Source organism: Microtus pennsylvanicus, chromosome 10 (genome assembly GCF_037038515.1).
Source record: "Microtus pennsylvanicus isolate mMicPen1 chromosome 10, mMicPen1.hap1, whole genome shotgun sequence".
NCBI classification, from domain to species: Eukaryota; Metazoa; Chordata; class Mammalia; order Rodentia; family Cricetidae; genus Microtus; species Microtus pennsylvanicus.
Window position 1 is genome coordinate 55,921,917 of NC_134588.1, and position 20,614 is coordinate 55,942,530.

General features: G+C 39.3%; 1 protein-coding gene across 1 annotated transcript in view; it reads right to left on the reverse strand.

The window, feature by feature from the left end:
• Window positions 1–1,565: 1,565 nt before the first annotated feature.
• Window positions 1,566–20,614, reverse strand: part of Mroh9 (maestro heat like repeat family member 9) — a 64,145-nt gene continuing 45,096 nt past the window's right edge. Inside the window, exons 17-21 of the mRNA XM_075987335.1 lie at window positions 9,548–9,700; window positions 9,316–9,432; window positions 8,654–8,756; window positions 3,899–3,961; window positions 1,566–1,870 (exon numbers count right to left, since the gene is read on the reverse strand). Of these exons, the coding sequence (XP_075843450.1) occupies window positions 1,566–1,870; window positions 3,899–3,961; window positions 8,654–8,756; window positions 9,316–9,432; window positions 9,548–9,700 (741 nt within the window). The remainder of the gene's footprint in view (window positions 1,871–3,898; window positions 3,962–8,653; window positions 8,757–9,315; window positions 9,433–9,547; window positions 9,701–20,614) is intronic.

A 20,614-nucleotide genomic window follows, 5' to 3' on the forward strand; every position in this document is an offset into this window, starting at 1 on the left:
CTGACTTTCATATTGACACCATTTAAAAATAAAAACATATCCACAGGCTGGTCTTGCTTGGACCTTGTAAGGACACTGAACAGAGAGGACCCAACCCGCAAATGTTTTCCTTTTTGTCGAAGGTCACTTAAGGTCACATACCAGGAGCTCCAGAGAGAATCCTCCTGGACCGTGACTACCCTTGAGAGGGAGGGACACATTCCAGAAGAGGCTAAAACAACTCTCACCTGACAGGACCCTGGCTCAGGGTGGTAACTGGCATAGTCAGGAAGTCATGTAGGGTCAGGATTTCTGTGGCTCAGGCAGAGTGGGCCTGTGTTCTATCACTCTTTAAAAAGTTAATGCGAGGTATATACAACACAAAGTCAGTTATTTTGCAATCTATATTCAGTGGGATTTAGTGTATTTAGGATGTTGTAGAACCACCACCTCTGTGTAGTTATAGGATATTTCCAACACTCTCAAAGGAGATCTATCAAGTTCTTATTCCTATTCTCCTTCTTCTATAATTCCTGGATGCCTCTAGCATACTGTCTGTTGCTTACAGGTTTATGTATTCCTGATATTTCACGTACAATGAACCATGCCATGTGTGATCTTTTCGCTTAGTAATATAATATTTTCAGGCTGATGTGTTAGTATTTTATTCATTTTAAAAAATATCTAACAATATTCTACTTTAGATAATTCTACATTTAGTTTGTCATTCATTTGTTGATACTCATTTGAATTCAATTTTGTAAAAATAAAAAAAACCTCAAGAAACATGTTATATAAGTATCTTCTAGATAGAGTTTAGATATCATAGACCTGGTTGTCTAATATAGCAATAATTTCTGCAGTTCAGACCTTTTGTTCAGCTATGTCTGAGGAGAAAGAGCTCTGGGGAGTTTAGCAGGACTGTTTGTCAGTACACATTGCTTGGTACAAGCTCTCTGCCCTTTGGCCAACCCTTACAGAGATTGTCTTCTTTTGTAATCCTGGCATTAAAATATAACCACGAGCATTATACATGACCAGATGCATGGGAAATAACTCAGACACAATTAATACATAGTGTTTCTGTCCATTCCCAGTCAAATAATCAACCGTCCATGATTTCTGTTAAATAGCGCTTACAAGTATGTGGCGATGGCATACCACTACTCACATGTCACAAAGCATAAAAGTGATATGTTCTATCTGCATTGAACTCATCTGGCAAGTGTTCACAGAGTGGTTTTTTTTCCATCAGATGCCAGGTGCTGTGTGTTCTAGAGCACACATCACTGTGTAAGCTACGGTGCATGCTTTTAAAAAAAAGTCTGTTCAGTGAGAAAAAAGAAGGCAATGATTTTGGTTCAACCTGATAAAGGAAATGGGAGAAATTTTCAACCAGAATGTTAAGACAGGATGGAAACAATGTCTGCCCAGCTGGGCCAAGAGAGCGTAAGAATGCATCTAGATTTCCAGTGCTGTATAGAAAGGGTTTTCTCATTGTCAGACAGGTGGCAGACTTCTCAGATTCATATATTTTAATAACTAGAAGGGCTGGTGACAACTTTTAGTATTCCTCAGGAAAGGATCTAAACATGGTCTGAGGTTAAGGACAAGTGATGATTTTCAAAGGTATATCCGGATTGCTCGTTAGCAAGATCCACCGGGCTATCTTCGGCACTTACTTCTAAGTCTTCCATAATTTCCTTAATAATATTGGCCAAGTCATAAATGGGCTTCAATTTTTTGGTATGAAACATCTTAACCCATCTTCGAAAGGTTTGTTTGATGGTGGAAGAGGCGATTTGATAGGCCATTTCTTTAAAAAGCCTATGGGTTATTTCTGCCAACCTCTTGTTCAGAGGATCTTCATCCCGAGCCACGCGTTCAATAACTGTAACAGCAGTGGGGTCCTTAGTTCAAGGTCTCTAACTCCAAGAAGCATTAAGTTTAAGCAACCACCTTTTACTAAGATGCTCTCCCCCATATTTTCCCCGTGCAATTCTTCCTCTCTCTACTTGACTAATAAGATCTATTAAAGAAAAATATAAATGGTTGCCAAATTTATGGCATACATATGTGCTAAGCATTCTGCTTGATATTATAATGAGAGACTCGTGTTGGTGATAGTCGCGCAACACACTGCTTACTAATAGAAAACTGATTAAAATTAAGGTTATCATAAAATAAAATAGCACATATGTTTTAATATAATGAGTCAATGTATATTCATTGTCATAAAAATGCACTTATGACAAACAGCATGTACTTGTGGCAGTTCTGCCTCCATCATCCAAATGCTGGGACTATAGGGTGAGCCATATTATTATTATTATTATTATTATTGTTAAAAGAAATAGAATGAAGAAGGATATTTTAGAAAAGAAATGGAGAGAAAGAGAAGGGAAAGGAGAAAAGAGAACAATCTTGAGAGGGGTTAAGAAAGAAGTATAGTGCTTAGCATTTAGTAGGTCGTCAGAAGTGTTGAATGAATGAAAGTGACTGATTGGATGAAGGAGAGCTAATGATGAACCAGGTGGGCACAACTCTTTATAGCACCTGGCCCACCCAGGAGGGAGATGATGATGTGTAAGGATACTGCATGACTACAGTGTGGAAGCACGTGGGAAATCCTTGAACCTCCAGCAATGCTGTTATGAACCTGAAATTTCTCTGCACAATAGTAGACTTTATAAAGGCAGGAGGAAGGAAGGGAGGGAGGGAAGAAGGGAGGGAGGGAAAGAGGAGCAGACAGATATTCTAGCTATTTTCTTTAAGCTGTTTTTAGATTTATTTATTGTATTTTATGCCTATGAATTGTTTTCCTGAGCATATGTATGTTCAGCATGTGTACTTGGTGCCTGCAGAAGTTAGAATAGGGTGTTGGATCCCTGGAAAGGTGTTGTAGATCATTGTGGGTCACCATGCAGGTACTGGCAGTTGAACTTTGGCCCTCTGCAAGAACAAGTGCTTCCAACTGCTGAGCCATCTCTCCAGCCCTGCCTCCAAGCTATTTTCTAATAAGGCAACAGAGAGACACAAAAACAGAGTGATACCTATCACCCATCCCCTTGGAAGAAATAACAGTAGCTTTCTTTAACTCCCCCCCCCCCGAATGTAATGTATACTAATAGTCCATAAATGTAAAATCAACAAGGAAAGAGCCAGCTTTATTGACTAGGGTAGCCCAACAACTACATGGTGCTGTCACACAGGACTTGGTAGAAAAAAAGATTTGCAGAATATATGAGTATGGTGTGGGACCATGGTCTGTATTCTGCCAATTATATTTTAAATAAATGCTGATTGGCCAGTAGCCAGGCAGGAAGTATAGGCGGGACAACCAGACAGGAAGTAGAGGTGGGTCAATGAGAACAGGAGAATTCTGGGAAGAAGGAAGCCATTTCTCTGCAGTCCTCTCCTGACCAGAGAAGAAGCAAGATGTGACTGCCTCGCTGAAAAAGGTACTGAGCCATGTGGCTAACACAGATAAGAATAATGGGCTAATATAAGTTATAAGAGTTAATAATAAGCCTGAGCTAGTGGGCCAGTTTACAACTAATGTAGACATCTCTGTGATTTCTTTGGGACTTAATGATTGTGGGAACTGGGCAGGAAAGAAACCCTGACAACATGAGTGAATGACTCCTGAACTTCCAATAGCTTCTTAAGGCTCTGGCATGATGATTTAGATCCTAGACAATAAATGGGATAAACCTGGAGAATGAAACAGGGACAGGAAGAAAGAATAGGGAGAGAAACAAAAACAAATGTCCCTTAACCTAGTCCCTTTCCTGATTTTCTCCCTCATAAACCCACTACCACCTGATTTCCATCCTGTAAACTCTATATAGAAATCTCATTCAACTAGAAACAAAAGAGTGAACTTATTTGGATCTATACACAAAGACTTCAGTCTTACCCTCAATCATGACATCAACTTCATCCCTGAGGAGTAGATGTGCTCCGGCTTTTCCCAAGTACCCTATGTGTAAGGGATAAGCAAAGTTAGGTCCAAATAAACTATTGGATACATTTCCATTGTTATCTGGCTAGATAATAGATTCTCCTTAAAATATCTCTTAGTGATTTCAAACAATTATTATTTAATAAAAAATTAAAACCTGTCTGAAAAACAACCACAAAGTGAACTTACCTTAGCTACATATACATTCACAGAAGACCTTCACAAGCCCTTGACAGTTTCCTTTTCCACATTTCAGAATGGATTTTAGGGCTATGCTATCCTCATTCAACATAGCTTTGTGAGATGCACCCACACTCCTTTCTGTAGAAAGCTCATGCATTGCCATTTTTACATGCAGAGCGAAAATTCCTTGAAAGACAACCTGGCTATTGAATCATTCTGTTTACATATCACCTGTTGTTTACTGCTCTAGTTGGCGGTAGGACCACAGAGAAGAGAGTCATGGAATAGTTCACTTTGTTCAAAGCATCAAACAAGAAGAGTCACATGACTAAAGTGTTCACATGAGACAAGTTAAAAAGAGGCACATGAGTAAGGAGTCACAGGAGACAAGTTAAGAAGAGTCATGTGAGTAAAGGGTACAATTACAAGGTCAAACCTCAAGTGTCAGGCAAGCTGCACATGGTGGGCAAGCCTCAAGTGGTAAAAACATGTTTTTCCATAGAGGCATATAAACAAATGGCATTAGCCAATTGTAATTAATAATCTGTAGTAAACTCACTCCTATCCACTACACCTTAGAGGGACACAAAAGCAAAAACTAACAATTCTGTTTTTGAAGAAACTGTGGTCATAAAACTCTTGTTTTGGTTTCTTGGAGTTTTCTTCCAAGCACTCAGAATTCCCCTCACAGGACTCCAATCTTCATTGGTGTAACCACTTATAAGTCACCATATTCCTACAAGTAACTTCCTACCCATGCTCATGCAGACACCCCTATTTAAACTACCTCGCACGTAAAAGGATTGAGAAGTAGGAGGAGGGCTCATTGGGAAAAAGACTCTCTGTGAGGAGTCAAGAGATTAGATGGGGCAACAGAGAGCAAGGAGGAATGCAGAAAGCTGTCAAATAAAAAATAGAGTTGGGAATGTAGCCCAGTGGACGAGTGCATAACTATCACAATCCCCATAACCACAAGTAACAGCAACAGCAATAAGAATTCTTTCTGCATTTCCAGGAGCATTACCAAGAAGTTCTTCTTTGGAAAGGTAAAAATTCAGAGCATCACTATGATGAGAAATCATTTCCATTTCCTTCGAAGAGGATCAGAGCAACATAACACATCATAGTAAAACAACTGGGACTCCAGATTCTTAGATGCCCATCAACCGATGAATGGATAATGAAAATTTAGTAGATTTATACAATGGAATATCATTCAGTTGCTAAGAAAGATAAAATTGTGTAATTTTCAGGTAAATGGATGGAGCTAGAAGCACTCAATCATTTTGAGAGAGGGAACTCATACCCAGAAAGACAAACATTGTATGTTTTCTCCTATGTAGAAGGAGCTACAGGCTGCATTTCTGCCGCCTGGCTCCCAGCCACCTGGCTAGCTTATGCCCCAAAATAACAACACGGAAACTGTATTCTTTTGAACACTGCCTGGCCCATTATATCTAGCCTCTTCTTGGCTAACACTCACATCTTGACTAACCCATTTCTAATAATCTGTGTAGCACCACGAAGTGGTGGCTTACCTAGAAGGATTCAGTATGTCGGACCTGGTGGCTGGCTCCATTGCGTCTGACCAGAGAGGAGAGGCATGGCGATTGCCTCACTTCCTCCTAGCATTCTGTTCTGTTTACTCCGCCTACCTAATTTTCTGTCCTATCAAAGGGCCATGGCAGTTTCTTTATTAACCAATGAAATCAACTCAAAACAGAAGACCCTCCCACATCACTTCTATATGTAGATGTTAGCTCTTATGCTTTAGATAAGAGTGCTTCATTCATAGCATCCACAGAGGTTAGGTAGTTTGTAAGAGCACACGAAAGAGAAGGGGATCTTCCAAGACAGTGGAAAGAAAATAGTCTTGCATTGTTTTTTTATGAAGTTGTAAAAATTTTATGCTTAAATGTCAACTTTTTATGTTCTTTGCATTTTTTAACCAGATTGTTTTCTAGTTTGGATTTTAACTTATAGTGATTTTTTTCTCATTGGAAAGCATTTTAAGTTTACAGAGTTGGGAATCTTTTCTATGGCTTACTTTGTGACTTTCACTGTGAGAGCTCTACCCTGTGATTATCAAGAACATTTTTCTATGTTAGTTTGTCAAATTATTTTGTAATTATGGTTTCAGGATAGCATTGACTCTTCTTTGACCATCTGGAGTTTGTTTAATGTAAGAGTGAAAAAATTATGTATATTGATTTACCAGATGTCACTACATTTAAAGAATATTCCATATTTTCATCACTGTTAAAGTTTGTGGCTCACCCTTTAATATTATATAATGTGGGGGTTATTTCTTGATGTTATTTTGTTCAATTTTTTTCCTGTCTGTTCCTTGCATGTGATATTTAATTACTGTAGCCAAGCTGACATCTGGCACAGCTTGTCTCCAGATTTTTTTTCAGATTGGAATCTTCACTGTTCTTGCACATAACTTTTTATATTATCTTGAGTGTGTGTATTATATTCAATGTATCAACTTGGAGAACAAACTGTTGATATATGTATAGGTTTTTAAAAAGCATTGAACTTTAAACCTTATTCCTTCTTTCTCAAAATAGAATTTACACTCTACTCATTGTTCCAATTTCATTTTCAGCAATGTTCATACGTTTTCTTCATGTCGCAGTGCACACACTCAAAGTTTATTTTTCTTCCCTCCTTGTTCTCTCAATCCATCCTCCCTTCTTCCCCATTTCATCCTCTCTCATCTTTTCCAGCTTCTGGGGAAAAAAAACCTTCTTCTTTTCCAGCTCTCTCCTCCTACTCCACCTCCTTTCTTCCTTCTCTTCTTTCCTCCCATTTCTTCCTTAATCATTTAGTAATTTGAATATAATTAGCCCCCATAATCTCATAGGGAGTGGCACTGTTAGGAGGTATGACCTTGTTGGAGTAGATGTGGAACTGACAGACAGACCACTTGATGTTGCCTTCTGATTAAGATGTTTCCAGTACCATATCCTCCTGCACACCACCATGTTCCCTGCCATGATGATAGTGAATTGAACCTCTCTGACCTGTAAGCTGGCAATAAATTAAATGTTTTTCTTTATAAGAGTTGCTGTAGTCATGGTGTCTCTTCACAGCAATAAAAATCGTAAGACACTCATTTTCTTTCCTTATTTCTTTTTTTTCCCATTATGAATAGTATCTTTTGTTCATGTATATTTTCACCATTGATTTATAAGATCTGTGAGATTTAAATTACATTTTAAATTAAATATATATTCAAGGAACTATACATAATCAATATCTATTCTAAAGCATCACAGGAATTTCAACCCTAATCTTACCTATGTGACCTTTACTCTGGTGGGGGATTGGCTTATTTCTACTAACAGGGCAGATTTTCTCATTTGTGGGTCACAGCTGTTTTCCTTTTCTTTGATGGCTATGCATCTTGCCTCACACTTTCCCCCTATGCTGTAAAATCTTATTTTCATGGTTTTTTGCTTGTTTAATCAGATACACCTGTATATTTTAGATACATTCAATCTTTATTTTAAAGTTTTAGGTTCATAGAATTATTTATTGTGAGTCTCAAATGTTTGGTTAAAAATATATTTTCTCTATTTTTTCCTCTTCTTTTCTGCGTTTTTCTCTTCAAGCACTGCTTCAGGAAAATGATGCTGCCCTTTTATGAAAACGTGATTTATTGGGGATTCCATGGTTGTTGCACACAGAAATAGAAAGCTCCGGGTTATCCAGGAGATTGTACTGGTTTGAAATAGAGTTATTACAGAACTCTCTGTGTCTCTGTCTTCTTATCCTCCCCTGACCCTGCTCTGTGAACATCACAGATCAGAATCCTAATGCCTATCTCGGTTCAGTTGGTCATGTATCTGGACTGTCCTGATTCTCTACAGGGTGATATGACCATGAATGTCCTCATTCCTTTCTGTTCTTGATGGCCTAGGGTCCTAGATATGGAGAAGGGGAAACCTATCCCCAGCCTTGGGATTCCAGACTTTCACAGTGAGAATGTCATGAGGAAAACCATCACTGCTATTGGTCAGATTTGTCCAAGATCAAAACTTCAGTTGTCTTCCCCTCTGAGTGGCTTTCTGGCTTTCTCCCATACATATTTTATTTATAAACTTTACTGGATCTTTAGCTCTTTCTTATATTTTGTTGTTCATAGTTATAGGCATTCAGGTTGTGCTGAACATGATGCTTATGTGAAGTTTTAAATCACTCTTGCTATTTAGTGATATTAGGTAGTGGAGGGAATGATATCACATTTTGAAATCTTATTGTTCATCTTGTTGAACACATTTTATGTAATAAGCAACCAGACAGATATACCTACTCTGTGCTGTAAAATAGAACTTGATTTGCAATCACACATACTAACCCCATTCATCATATTTATCTTTATATTTACCATATTCATACCTATTCACCATGACAGGTATTGTCAATCACAAAAATTTGTAAATATTTTAATGAATAGCTTCAACTTAAACCCTATTTTGTACATTCAAAGACAAATTAAGAAAAAATAAATTTATTTACCTACTAATATAATGGCTCCTCTCTTCAGAAAGTATCGAGAGCTCCCCAGGAACCCTAAGGTGTCAGATATTAAGTCTGTAATGTAACTCTCATAAGAGGAAAGCTAGGAATAAAACAGGAAAATTATTCTCTTAACTGTTGACAAAACATTTGTGCTTCCTTCAGAAAATAGTCAGTGAGAGACCTTAATTACTTAATTGCTAGTATGAAATTAAGACCAATATAAAACTTGGAGATTTGTCTGTATGAATTCTACTGTTGGGGCTACTGGCAAGGATTAGTCTCTTTATCATATCATTCCTGATATTTCTAATCTGGGGTTATCATCTTCTCATCCCCACCTATTTACTCTTGTTCATGCTGGATTTCAAAAGACCAGCTCATGCAGTCATGGCAAAATAATTCCCATTTTTCTTTGGTGATGTAGAGTGTTCTACTCAAGTTTATGACCACCCAAAGGTCAAAATGGGAGGAAGATAGAATAATCAATGTTGAAAGTGTGAAAAATTCTCTTTCATACATCTAAAGTTCATACTGTAAATGTAAATATCTCCTTTTCTTCACATTCTTTCTACAAGCTCCTCCTGTTCACCTCTGCACCTCTCACTGTGTGTGTAACCTTAAAGTTGTGCTCACAATAGTTAAAGCAGAGGTCTGCTTACAAGGTTGTTGCAGATGCTGAGAACCACGGACTCAAAATTGTAATTTTCCTCTTGGAGCAGATATGATGTTGACCATTTTAGTTGTGAGACACAGATAGTTAATGTATATCTGCAAGCCTGAAAGAGAGAAAAGATCAGTGAGATTTGATTTGTTGTTACATAAAACACTGTGCTGGATTTAATTGGGAGAAATAAGATCATGTAAAAAAAATTTAAAGAAAAAAGCTCTTACATTCGCAATTCTTGTTTCTGTAGACTCCAAAAACAGGATCATGGGCACAAGGCTTCCTAGGATTATATGGTTCAGCATCCATTTGTATTGATTCATATCCACAAGTAATTCACCAAAGTGACGAATGGCCATACACTGAATGCCACCATTAACCTGAAACGTGCACAGAAGAAAAGACCAAGACTTCAGTTCAACAGGTCAGTGCTACTCTCTATAATGGTGGTACATGTATGCAGCATACATACATACATACATACCTGTCATTTTTAGTAAAGATTGAACTTGTTAGAGTTCCTTTTCATGATAAGATCTGACTAACCATTATCACAATAGCCAAGATATAAATGCCCATTAATAGATGAATGAACACACAAATAATCTGAGACATAATAAAAAATAAAGATCATCACTGCAACAGTATAGTTAAATGAGGAGGACATTACACCAAGTGGACTCAGCTAGTCATAAAAAGGAATGCTTCCTGATCTCACATACTTTGTCTTCAACTTGAACTTACAGCAACAGAGGCTCAGGTATTGTGGGATATTTTGATCAAACTCTGACACTCCCAAGACTGTCCATAAAGTTTACTTTAAATCAGAGGGCAGAGCAAGTTCTTAGATGATCAAATTAGCCATAGAGGTATTAGAGAATGAAGGACATATATAGAGAGACACAGGAAGTGGTAGGGAGGGGTTTGGAAAGATTCTCAGGCCTTTTTGGATCAAGGAATAGAGAGAGAGGAGGCCACTGGTTGCTTCTCCTCTGCTTCTTTGATCATTCAGGGCATACTCTGATATCTGACTCTCCAACTTTTATTGATAAAAAATAATTAGATAAATGGTTAAAACTGGTGTTCAACATAGGACATGAGATCACAAGGCAGCCACTCTCTGCTATGGCTAGCTTTCCCACCCTTCCTTCATGCCCTTCATGGAAACCTGGGATTTTCCCATTGCAACTTCTCTATGGTAGCCTCCAGCTGATGCTGGATCCCCAAAATCATTGAAGTTAGCCACCCACGACATTCTGTCATTCTGGTGGCTGCATGCCTTCATTTCCCACCACATTCTTTTGTACATCCCCCTGTGTTGTCTTTTCAGGCTACTGGCTCCTCCCCATGGGCTGTGGGCTTCCGCTCAACACCCTCATTGGGCTATTACCACATCAGGTGGGCCACCTTGATTCTACTCGGGCTTTTACTGCTGCAGCCAGTGCCACACACTCTTAGACCCCAGGTACACGCTAGCAGCTGCAGCTGCCCTTGGCCAGGCTGTGCACTGCCTGCATTCTCTACCCAGCTGTGCAGTGCAATAACAGGCAGTCTCACACTTCATTGTTATTGTCAGCACATCTGGTGAGACACCTGGGAATTTTTTGTTTGTTTTCCGAGACCAGATGGATTTCTCTGTGTAAAAGCCCTGACTGTCCTGGAACTCAGTCTGTAGACCAGGCTGGCCTTGAATTCACAGAGACCCACCTGTCTCTGCCTCCCCAAGTACTGGGATCAAAGGTATGCATATGCACCACCACTGCCTGGTGACACTTAAAAATTCTTAATTAATTAATTGAATTAATAAAAAAAAGAAAAGCTGTTGCCCTTGTTAAGAATGGGGAACAAGGGAGTGGGACTGAACCAGCTACCTAAAACAGAGAGCAAACAAGTTTCACCCAGAAGCAGAAGTCAGGAGCAAATCCAGCCCCAGAAGTCAATCCATCCCAGAAGACTGGCGGATCAGGATTGAGTCAGTGACCAGATCCTCCACCAGAACAGGTACAGATACAGGGAAATAGACCAGAGCCAGAAACCTTTGCAGGACCAACTCCAAGGCAAGGACTTCTGCAGGAGGGTTTCCATACCAGGATTTACAAAAATGGGGCAAAGCCTGCAACCTAGGCGAAAGTAGGCCTGAGACAGCAAACTTTAAGGGAGCAGAGCAAAACACAGAAGCCCCAAGCTTTCTCTAGGAACACAGAGTAATCAACAGGGTAATTACAACTGTGACACTGACTGTACCACGAGGACCAACCATCTGAGCTTTGGATTCACTGGCACCTAGAAGATTATTCAACAGAATCTCAGACAGCCCCAACCACACCTACTAGAGGAAAAGATGAGTAGAAAAGGTAAGATCACATTTTACACCACAAAGAGCAACACAACACCAGTAAAACCTAAAGACCCTACAACAGCAAGACCTGAACAACTAAATATGGAAAGCAGAAGAAAATAATCTAAAAAATAACTTCAAGAGAATGTTTGAAACTCTAAAAGAGGAAATGAGAAATTCCCTTAAAGAAATGGAAGAAAGAGGCTCGTCCCTGACCAGCAAGTGGTCCTGATCCTGTACCAGAAGATCCATTAGAGAGGTGAGTGTGCTCCTGACTGGCCAGCAGATGCCTCGGAAAGGTAGCACAGACACCCCTCAACCCACTAAACTTTCTGGTCATTCTGCAGGGGTTTCTCTTCCTGGCTACTTCCTCTCTCTTCCTATCCCATCCCAGCTTACTCCCAGGCACCCCTTCCCTTCTGCGAGGTCATAAGATCCCCCAACTCAGCCTGTTTTGGGCCTGAGGCTCTAGGGACAGGGTGGTGAGTGCAACTGGGCAGGAGTTCCTTTGTTTCACTGAGCCTGCAAACAGTAAGCTAGTCCTTTTTTCTGAGAGGTCCCTGGTCAGCAAGTGGCCCTGATCCTGTACCAGAAAATCCATTGGAGAGGTCACTGGCCAGGAAGTGGCCCTGATCCTGTACCAAAAGACCCATCGGAGAGCATTTGAAGGAAGAGATGGGCAGGCGCCAATGCAAGAATTCCTCCAACAATCTGGAAAACAACATGATAACACCAGAACCCAGTGAACATACAACAGGAAGACTTGAACACCCTAATCCAGAAGAAGTAGAAAAAATAGACATTATGAACAGGATGTGAAAAACTCCCTCAATGGAAGAATGGATAAAGAAAGTGTGGAATATATACGCATTAGAATACTACTCAGCGGTCAAAAACAATGACATCTTGAATTTTTCATGCAAATGGATGGAAATAGAAAACACTATCCTGAGTGAGATAACCCAGACCCAAAAAGATGAATATGGTATATACTCACTCATCTGTGGACTCTAGCCATAAACCAAGGTCATTAAGCCTATAGTTCACAAGCCCAGAGAAGCCAAACAACAGGGTGAACACAAAGAAAAACATTTATAGATCCTCCTGGAAATTGGAAGCAAACAAGATTGCAGGACAAAAGTTGTGAGCATGGGAGTGGGGGCATGGGTGGGGAGTGAGGTTGGGGGAAAGGGGAGAGGGAAGGGAGAAGGGAAGGACTGGCAACAGCTTGGGCGAGAGGGAGGGTGGAGATGGATGAAGGGCGGATATAGGAACAGAGAAGAAGATACCTGCATTAAGGGATCTATTTTAAGGTTGGCAAGAGACTTGGCTCTAGAGGGGATCCCAGGTCTCCATGGGATGTCCCCAGATAAGTCCTTGGACAGCAGAGGAGAGGGTGCCTTGCCCCACTATCACACTGATGATTATCTCGAATATCACCATAGAATCTTCGTCTGGCGATGAATGGAGATAGAGATAGAGACCCTCATCAGAGGAATGGACTGAGCTCCCAAGGTCCAGTTGAAAGGCAGAAGGAGGGAGAAGATGAGCAAAGAAGTCAGGACCGTGAGGGGTTGGTCCACGAACTAAGGCAGTGTGCCTGTTCTAATGGGAGCTCACAAATCCAGCTGGAATGGGTCTGAATGAGCATTTGGAGAATGTCTCTAAGGCCTGGATACCTGACTTATCTCAATGATGACCCTTGACACAATTCCCTGCAAATGTTTTTTCTTTGTTGCCCATATGGTAATCAGGTGACATGCTCTTGCTATTTTAATAGGGCCATGCTGCTACTATAGATGAGTGTCTATATGATAGAAGCATGCCACTTAATGAAAATTAGGTGACTGCCCAGATACAGTCCCCAATCCTATATATCCTCTGTACACTAGAATAAAACAGAGCTGTCTCACTGAAGGCTATTTCTGTCATTCTCACAGGCCACACAAAGCTCTCCGTTGCTACTTCTTCCCCTTTGTTCTCATGGATTGGTGGCAAACAGACCATGAAGAAAGGAGGGGCCCCACATTTGGAGATGAGACAGTTACAGTTACAGGTTTCCTTGTTACCAAATTCGGAATATGAAATGAACTGTGCAGGTAGGAAAGTGGGGAGAGTCGGGGAGGGGTTGGGAGAGGGGAAAATATCATCAAAGTGTATTGTGTGAAAAAAAATTATATAAAAAGACAATTCAGATTGTGTAACAAGTGAGTTTCTTAAATACAGGAAGATAGGAGGTAAGGACATTTAAAAAATATAAACTAGTATAATCTGTGTAAGTTCGGGGAGTCATTGTATAAAAGCACTCAGAGTTGTGTTAGGCATGCTGTGTTCAGTGCTAGAGTCCTGCAAACTAATTAGAAGTTTGCACATTGGCACACAATTTAGTTTCCAAGGAATAGTTGTTCCAAGTAGGGAAAGATAAGGAAGCTGTACTATTGCAAGTTGGAGAATGAAACTAATTTAAACAATTACATCAACATATGTTAAGGAAGTATTTATGATTTAACCTTGGACATATTTTTAAAATATACCAACTATTTTATCAGCTATATGACCTTCTGTGAATAATGAACTTGTTTGCCTCAGTTTCCTACATGGAAAATGGATAAAATAAGAACACTCAAAATGCACAACACTGTGGTGAAATTCTGTTTAATTAAAATTTTATCTGTTTTCATTTACATTTACTGAGTGGCTAAAGATGTTGAATATTTTAAGCATATTTCTTGGCTATTTATATTTAATTTTTTAAAACTCTGCATAGTCTCATACCTCAATTTTTAAAATTGTTACTTTCTTATGAATAGTTTTTTAGTTTTTTTGTATATACTAGATACTAACCCTTTGTCAAATATATAGGTCCTAAAGATTTTCCATTATGTAGGCTGCCTTTTCACTAGAATGATGACATCCTTTGCTGTACAAAGTCTTTTATTTTAATGAGGTCCTATTGCAAATTGTTGGTTTTAATTTCTACACTGTCTGGGTTTTATTCAGAATGTCATTTCCTGTGCCAATGAGTTCAAGCATATTACCTACTCTCTCCTCTATCAGGTTCAGGATATCAGATTTTATGTTGAGGCTCTTGATCCATTTGGAGTTGAATTTTGTGCAGTGTGAGAGATGAGAATCAAGTTTCAGTTTTCTACACCTATCTATCCAGTTTGAACAGCTCTATTTGTTGAAGATGCTATCTTTTCTTCAATGTATATTATTGGCCTCTTTCTCAAAAATAGGTATTTATAGGAGTGTGAGCTTATGTTTTGGTTCATTAAATCTATTTCATTGGTCAATATGTCTTTTTTTAAACATAATTTTATTGATTCTCTAGGACTCAATAAAACATCAAGCACCCCAATCCCATTCATTTCCCACATCTTTCCTTTACTCTTGTAGCATCTCCCCTCAAAGAAGATTTTAAAAATTAATTAAAACAAAATAAAACAACAAAAACAAACAAACAAACAAAAGCCACATTGCTTCTCTGCCTTTCCTGCCTCTTCATTATCTCTTCATTTACCTTAGTGGCATTGGGAGCTGTGTTGTGCAATGCAGTAAACCCTTTTGTTCAAACAGCTTTATTTGTAAATGCTGATTGTAACATTGGACATGTTCAAGGACTTTGGCCTCTAGTATACCATCAATACTAAACCTTCTCCAAAACTCCCTTCAGACATCCTGTTGTTGCCTTGAGTCATGCAGATCCTATGGCTATGGTTCTGCAGAACTCATACCTTGCATGTTCCAGCAGGTCATAGATGTGCTAGATGCTGGGATGGGCCAACTCAAATCCTTGGATATGGGCCTGGAAGGTAGTTAAGTAGATCAGTCCAGGCTGCTGTGACCATGAGAGGAAGAATCAGCTCTTTTTTTTTTTAATGCCACGGCCATGTTATTTTAACTGTGTAGTGTAACCTGAAATAAATCAATATTTTTTTAAGTGGTTCAGGACAAATTTGACAATTCTGATTTGTTTGTGAATGGAAAATGGAAATATAGTATATTTACACAACTGAATATCATTGATCTATTAAGAAAAACAAATTATGAGGCCCAAGGCAGTGACCTCTATAAGAGCAGATATAAGGGAACAACTGCTGAGGGAGCAGGCCAAGCCAGAGACCTTTGTGGGTCCTGGCCCAAACCAGGGATATCTGTGGCAACAGGCCTGAACCAATGACCTCCACTGGAGTAGGCCTGAGCCATTGACCTCAGTCAGAGCAGGCTTGAGGCAATGACCTCCATAGGAGCAGGTTTGAGCTAGTGAGCCCTGCAGGAGCAGGCCCAAGGCAACTCATAGGAGTATGTATGAGGGAGTCACCAATGAGGGAGCATAGACCTCTGTGGGACTGGGTGCCAATCAGCAACCTCTGAGGGAGCAGGCCAGAACCAATGACCTTTGCTAGAGAAGGCCTGAGCCAGCAACCCCTGCTGGAGCAGACCCAAGGCAGCCACCTAAACAGGAGCAGCTCTAAGGAAGCAATCACTGTGAAAGTAGGACTGAACAACCCTTGGGATTGCAGAGCAACTCCAGGGAGTGCTGAATGACCTCTGGGAACACCAAGTGACCTCTGGGGTGACTGGAACCATGGCCCTGACTGCACCATGAGGAGCAACCATCTGAGCCTTGGATCTACTGTCACCTGGAAAATTGATGACCAGAGACACAGCCCAAGCTACACCAAGACCTGAATAACCAAATACAGATGAAGCAGAAGGAAATGACCTAAAAATAACGTTAGGAGAATGTTTGAGGCCCTTAAAGAGGAAATGAAAAATTTCATCAAAGAAATGGAGGAAAAGGCAAAAAAAAAAAAAAAAAGAATAGGAAGAAATCAACAAATTCCTTAAAGAAAACCAAGAAAAAGCAATCAAAAATATGAAAAAAAAACTACTCAAGGCTTGAAAACCGAAATAGAGACAATAAAGACACAAGCCAAGGGAATTATAGAAACAGAAATTATGAGAAAACAATCAGGAACCATAAATGCAAGCATAAACAGCAGAATACAAGAGATGGAAGAGAGAATCTCAAGTGTCAAAGATACCATAGAGGAAATAGACTCATAGGTCAAAAACAACTTTAAATTTAACAAAAGCTAACCACAAGATATCTAGGAAATATGGGACACCATGGACAGAGCAAACCTAAGAATAATAGGGATAGAAAATGATGTCCAACTCAAAAGTACAAAAAATAAATTCAACAAAATCATAGAAGAAAACCTTCCCAACCTAAAGAAAGTTATGCATATGAAGATACAAGAAGCTTACAGAACACCAAATAGAATGAATAATAAAAGAAAGTCCCCTTGCCACATAATAACCAAAACTCTAAACATATAGAATAAAGAAAGAATATTAACAGCTGCAAAGAAAAAATGGTCAAGTAACATATAAAGGAAGACCTACCAAAATTACACCTGACTTTTCAATGTAAATAATGAAAGCTACAAGGTCCTAGTCAAGTGTTATGAAGACATTAAGAGACAATCAATGCCAGCCCAAACTACTATACCCAGAAAACCTTTCAATCACCATAGGCAGACAAAACAAAATATTCCATGACAGAACTAGATCAACTAATACTTAGCCACAAGCCCAGCCCTACACAAAGTACTCAAAGGAAAACTCCAACCCAAGAGAGTTAGCTAAGTACACAAAAACACAGACAATAGATGATCTCACAGCAGTAAATCCCAAAGAAGGGAAAAACACACACAATAACATCACCAATAAGGAAAACTAAAATAGCAGGAGCTAGCAATCCCTGGCCATTAATAATCCTTAATATAAATGGAATCAACTCACCTATAAAAAGACACAGGCTAACGATTTGATATGCAAACAGAATTCATCCTTCTGAGGCATACAAGAAACACACCTCAACCTCAAAGACAGACATCACCTCAGAGTAAAGGGTTGGAAAAAATTTTCCAATCAAATGGACCTAAGAAACAATATGGTAAAACTGTCATAACATCTAACAAAATAGACCAAACTAAAATTAATCAAAAGAAGGACATTTCTTATTAGTTACAGGAAAAATCTATCAAGAAGAAATCTCAATACTGAACATCTATGCTCCAAATACAAGGATACCCTCACATGTAAAAGAATCACTTCTAAAGCTTAAATTACATATTAAACTCCACACACAAATAGACTTCAACACCTCACTCTTCCCACTGGACAGGTCGGTCAGAAAAAAAAATGAACAAAGAAATAAGGGAACTAAGAGATGTTATGATTCAAATGGACTTAATAGACATTTATACAACATTTCATCTAAACATAAAAGAATATATACCTTTTTCTCAGCATCTCATGGGATCTTCTCAAAAACTGACTACATACTAGGTAACAAAGCAAACCTCAACAGATATCAAAAAATGGAATAACCCCATGTATTTTATCAGATCACTATGGCTTAAAATTAGAATTCAACAGCAACACTAATTCCAGAAAGCCCTCAAACACACAGAAATTAAACAATGCTAATCTGATTCATCAATGGGTTAAGAAAAAAATAAAGGAAGAAATTAAAAACTTTCTAAAATTCAATAAAAATGACCACACAACAAACCCAAATTTGTGGGACACAAGAAAGCAGTGTTAAGAAGAAAGTTCATAGCACTGAATGCCTACATAAGGAAGCTGGAAAATTCCCACACTAGTGAATTAGCAAAACATTTGAAAACTCTAGAACAAAAAGAAGCAAACTCACCTAAGAGAACTAGATGGCAGAAAATAATCAAATTGAGAGCTAAAATCAACAAAATATAAACAAAGAAAACAATAGAAAGAATCAATGAGACAAAGAGTTGGTTCTCAAGAAAATCAACTGTAAGACCCTCCGGACACCCCCCCACCAGGACCTACAGCTAGCCGGCTCTCATGACAACATCCCGTTTGCTTAGGGAAACAGGATGCCTATAGTCAGCACATGTGCCCATCTTAGAATATCAGCAATTCACAGAAGAAACAATTTCCCCTATGAAAGATCCCAGCTTAGCTGCTGTAACGTCATTTCACAAGGCTTTTGACGAACAAATGTAAGTGCAGAGTGAGGTCAGGGTCCCTGGCTGCAAAGCAGGTTATCTATATCTATAGAATAGGACAGGACATCAATTAACAGTGAAAGACCTCCACCTAGCAGCATTAAGTTAGCAGCAGTAATAACGCTATTTTACAAGGCTTGAATTTTGAGCAACATAACTGAAAGCTAGGACAGGGGAGTTCAATTTAGAGATAAGGGCGTTGGTCAACTTAGGGGCAAGGGCAGTTGAGCCAGACAAGATATCTATGGTCGACCATCTGGACTGCCAGCAGGGGACTTGGGGTCCATAAGAACAGTTTGTACCCTAGATGGGCCGAGCCAGCATGCATATCTGATTTCTTGGAAACCACAGAACTGTACTCAGTTTGAACCCGAGCCTTATTCAAATTGCCCAACAGAACCCTGTAACTATGCCTCTCGCTTCTGTAATCGCGCTTCTGCTTCCCTACCCTATAAAAAGCCCACTGCTCCAACCTGCAGGCGCGCAAGTCCTCCGAAAGACTTGTTGCCCGCAGGTACCTGTGTTTACTCAATAAACCTCTTGCTGTTGCATCCGCACAAGTGGCCTCGCTGTTCCTTGGGAGGGTCTCCCCAAACTGAAATGCAGCCCACCTTGGGGGTCTTTCACAACAAAACAGAAACCCTTATTCAAACTAACCAAACAGTAGAGAGAGAATATCCAAATTAACTAAATCAGAAATAAAAAAGAGGACATAACAACAGACATGGAGGAATCCAAATCCAGAGAATCATCAGGTCATATTTGAAAAACTTGTACTCCACAAAATTGGAAAACTTAAAGGAAATGGACAATTTTATGGGTAAATACCACTTACCAAAATTAAATCAAGACCAGATAAGCAAATTAAACAGACCTATTGTCGGAGCCCGTGTGGGTCCAACACAGATTCCCTAGCCAGGCTGGAATGGAGTCGCGAGGAATAAAACTGACACAGCTTACACAGTCATCAAGAAAAGGCCAGATCTCTCTTTATTCTCCAAACATCTTATATATCCACACCAACTGAGGGGGGGGGGACACAACAGGCTGTTTCCTAGGCAACCAGGTGCCTTGGCTCAAGTCAAGTCCACCTCTAGCAGTCAGGTAGGCCATGAATTAGCATCTCTATAAGACATCCTCCAAATTACAAAAGGAAGGAAGCACCAAACATCTAAACTCTTAAGTCATCAGCTTCAGTCAACATCTCTTCTCAGGTCATCTACATTCTAACAAAAGAAGCTAGGAGCAGCACATCCTGGCTTTTGTTAAGGTAGAGACAGTTTGTCTGCAGAGCTACATGACCAGCTCAGACCGGGCTAATGGCTTTTGTGCCATACCGAAATATGGGCCTACAACCTATAACCACTAATAAAATAGAAACAGTCATCAAAAGTCTCCCAACCAAAATAAACCCAGGGCCAGATGGTTTCAGCACAGAATTCTACAAGATTTTCAAAGAACTTATACCAATGCTCCTCAAATTGTTCCATACAATAAAAACAAAAGAAATATTGCCAAACTCTTTTTATGAGGCTACAATTACCCTGATACCAAAACCACAGGATGACATTACTAAGAAAGAGAATTGCAGACCAATATCACTCACAAACATTGATACGAAAATAATAAAATATTACCAAACTCAATCCAAAAACACATCAAAAAAATTATCCACCATGATCAAGCTGGCTTCATCCCAGAGATATTGGGATGGTTCAACATACAAAAACTGTCAATGTAATCTACCATATGAACAAATTGAAAAAAAAACCCACATGATCATTTCATTAGATGCTGTAAAAGCCTTCAATGAAATACAAACTCTCTTCATGAAAAAGGTCTTGGAGAGAGCAGGAATATAAGGAATATACCTAAACACAATAAAGGTAATG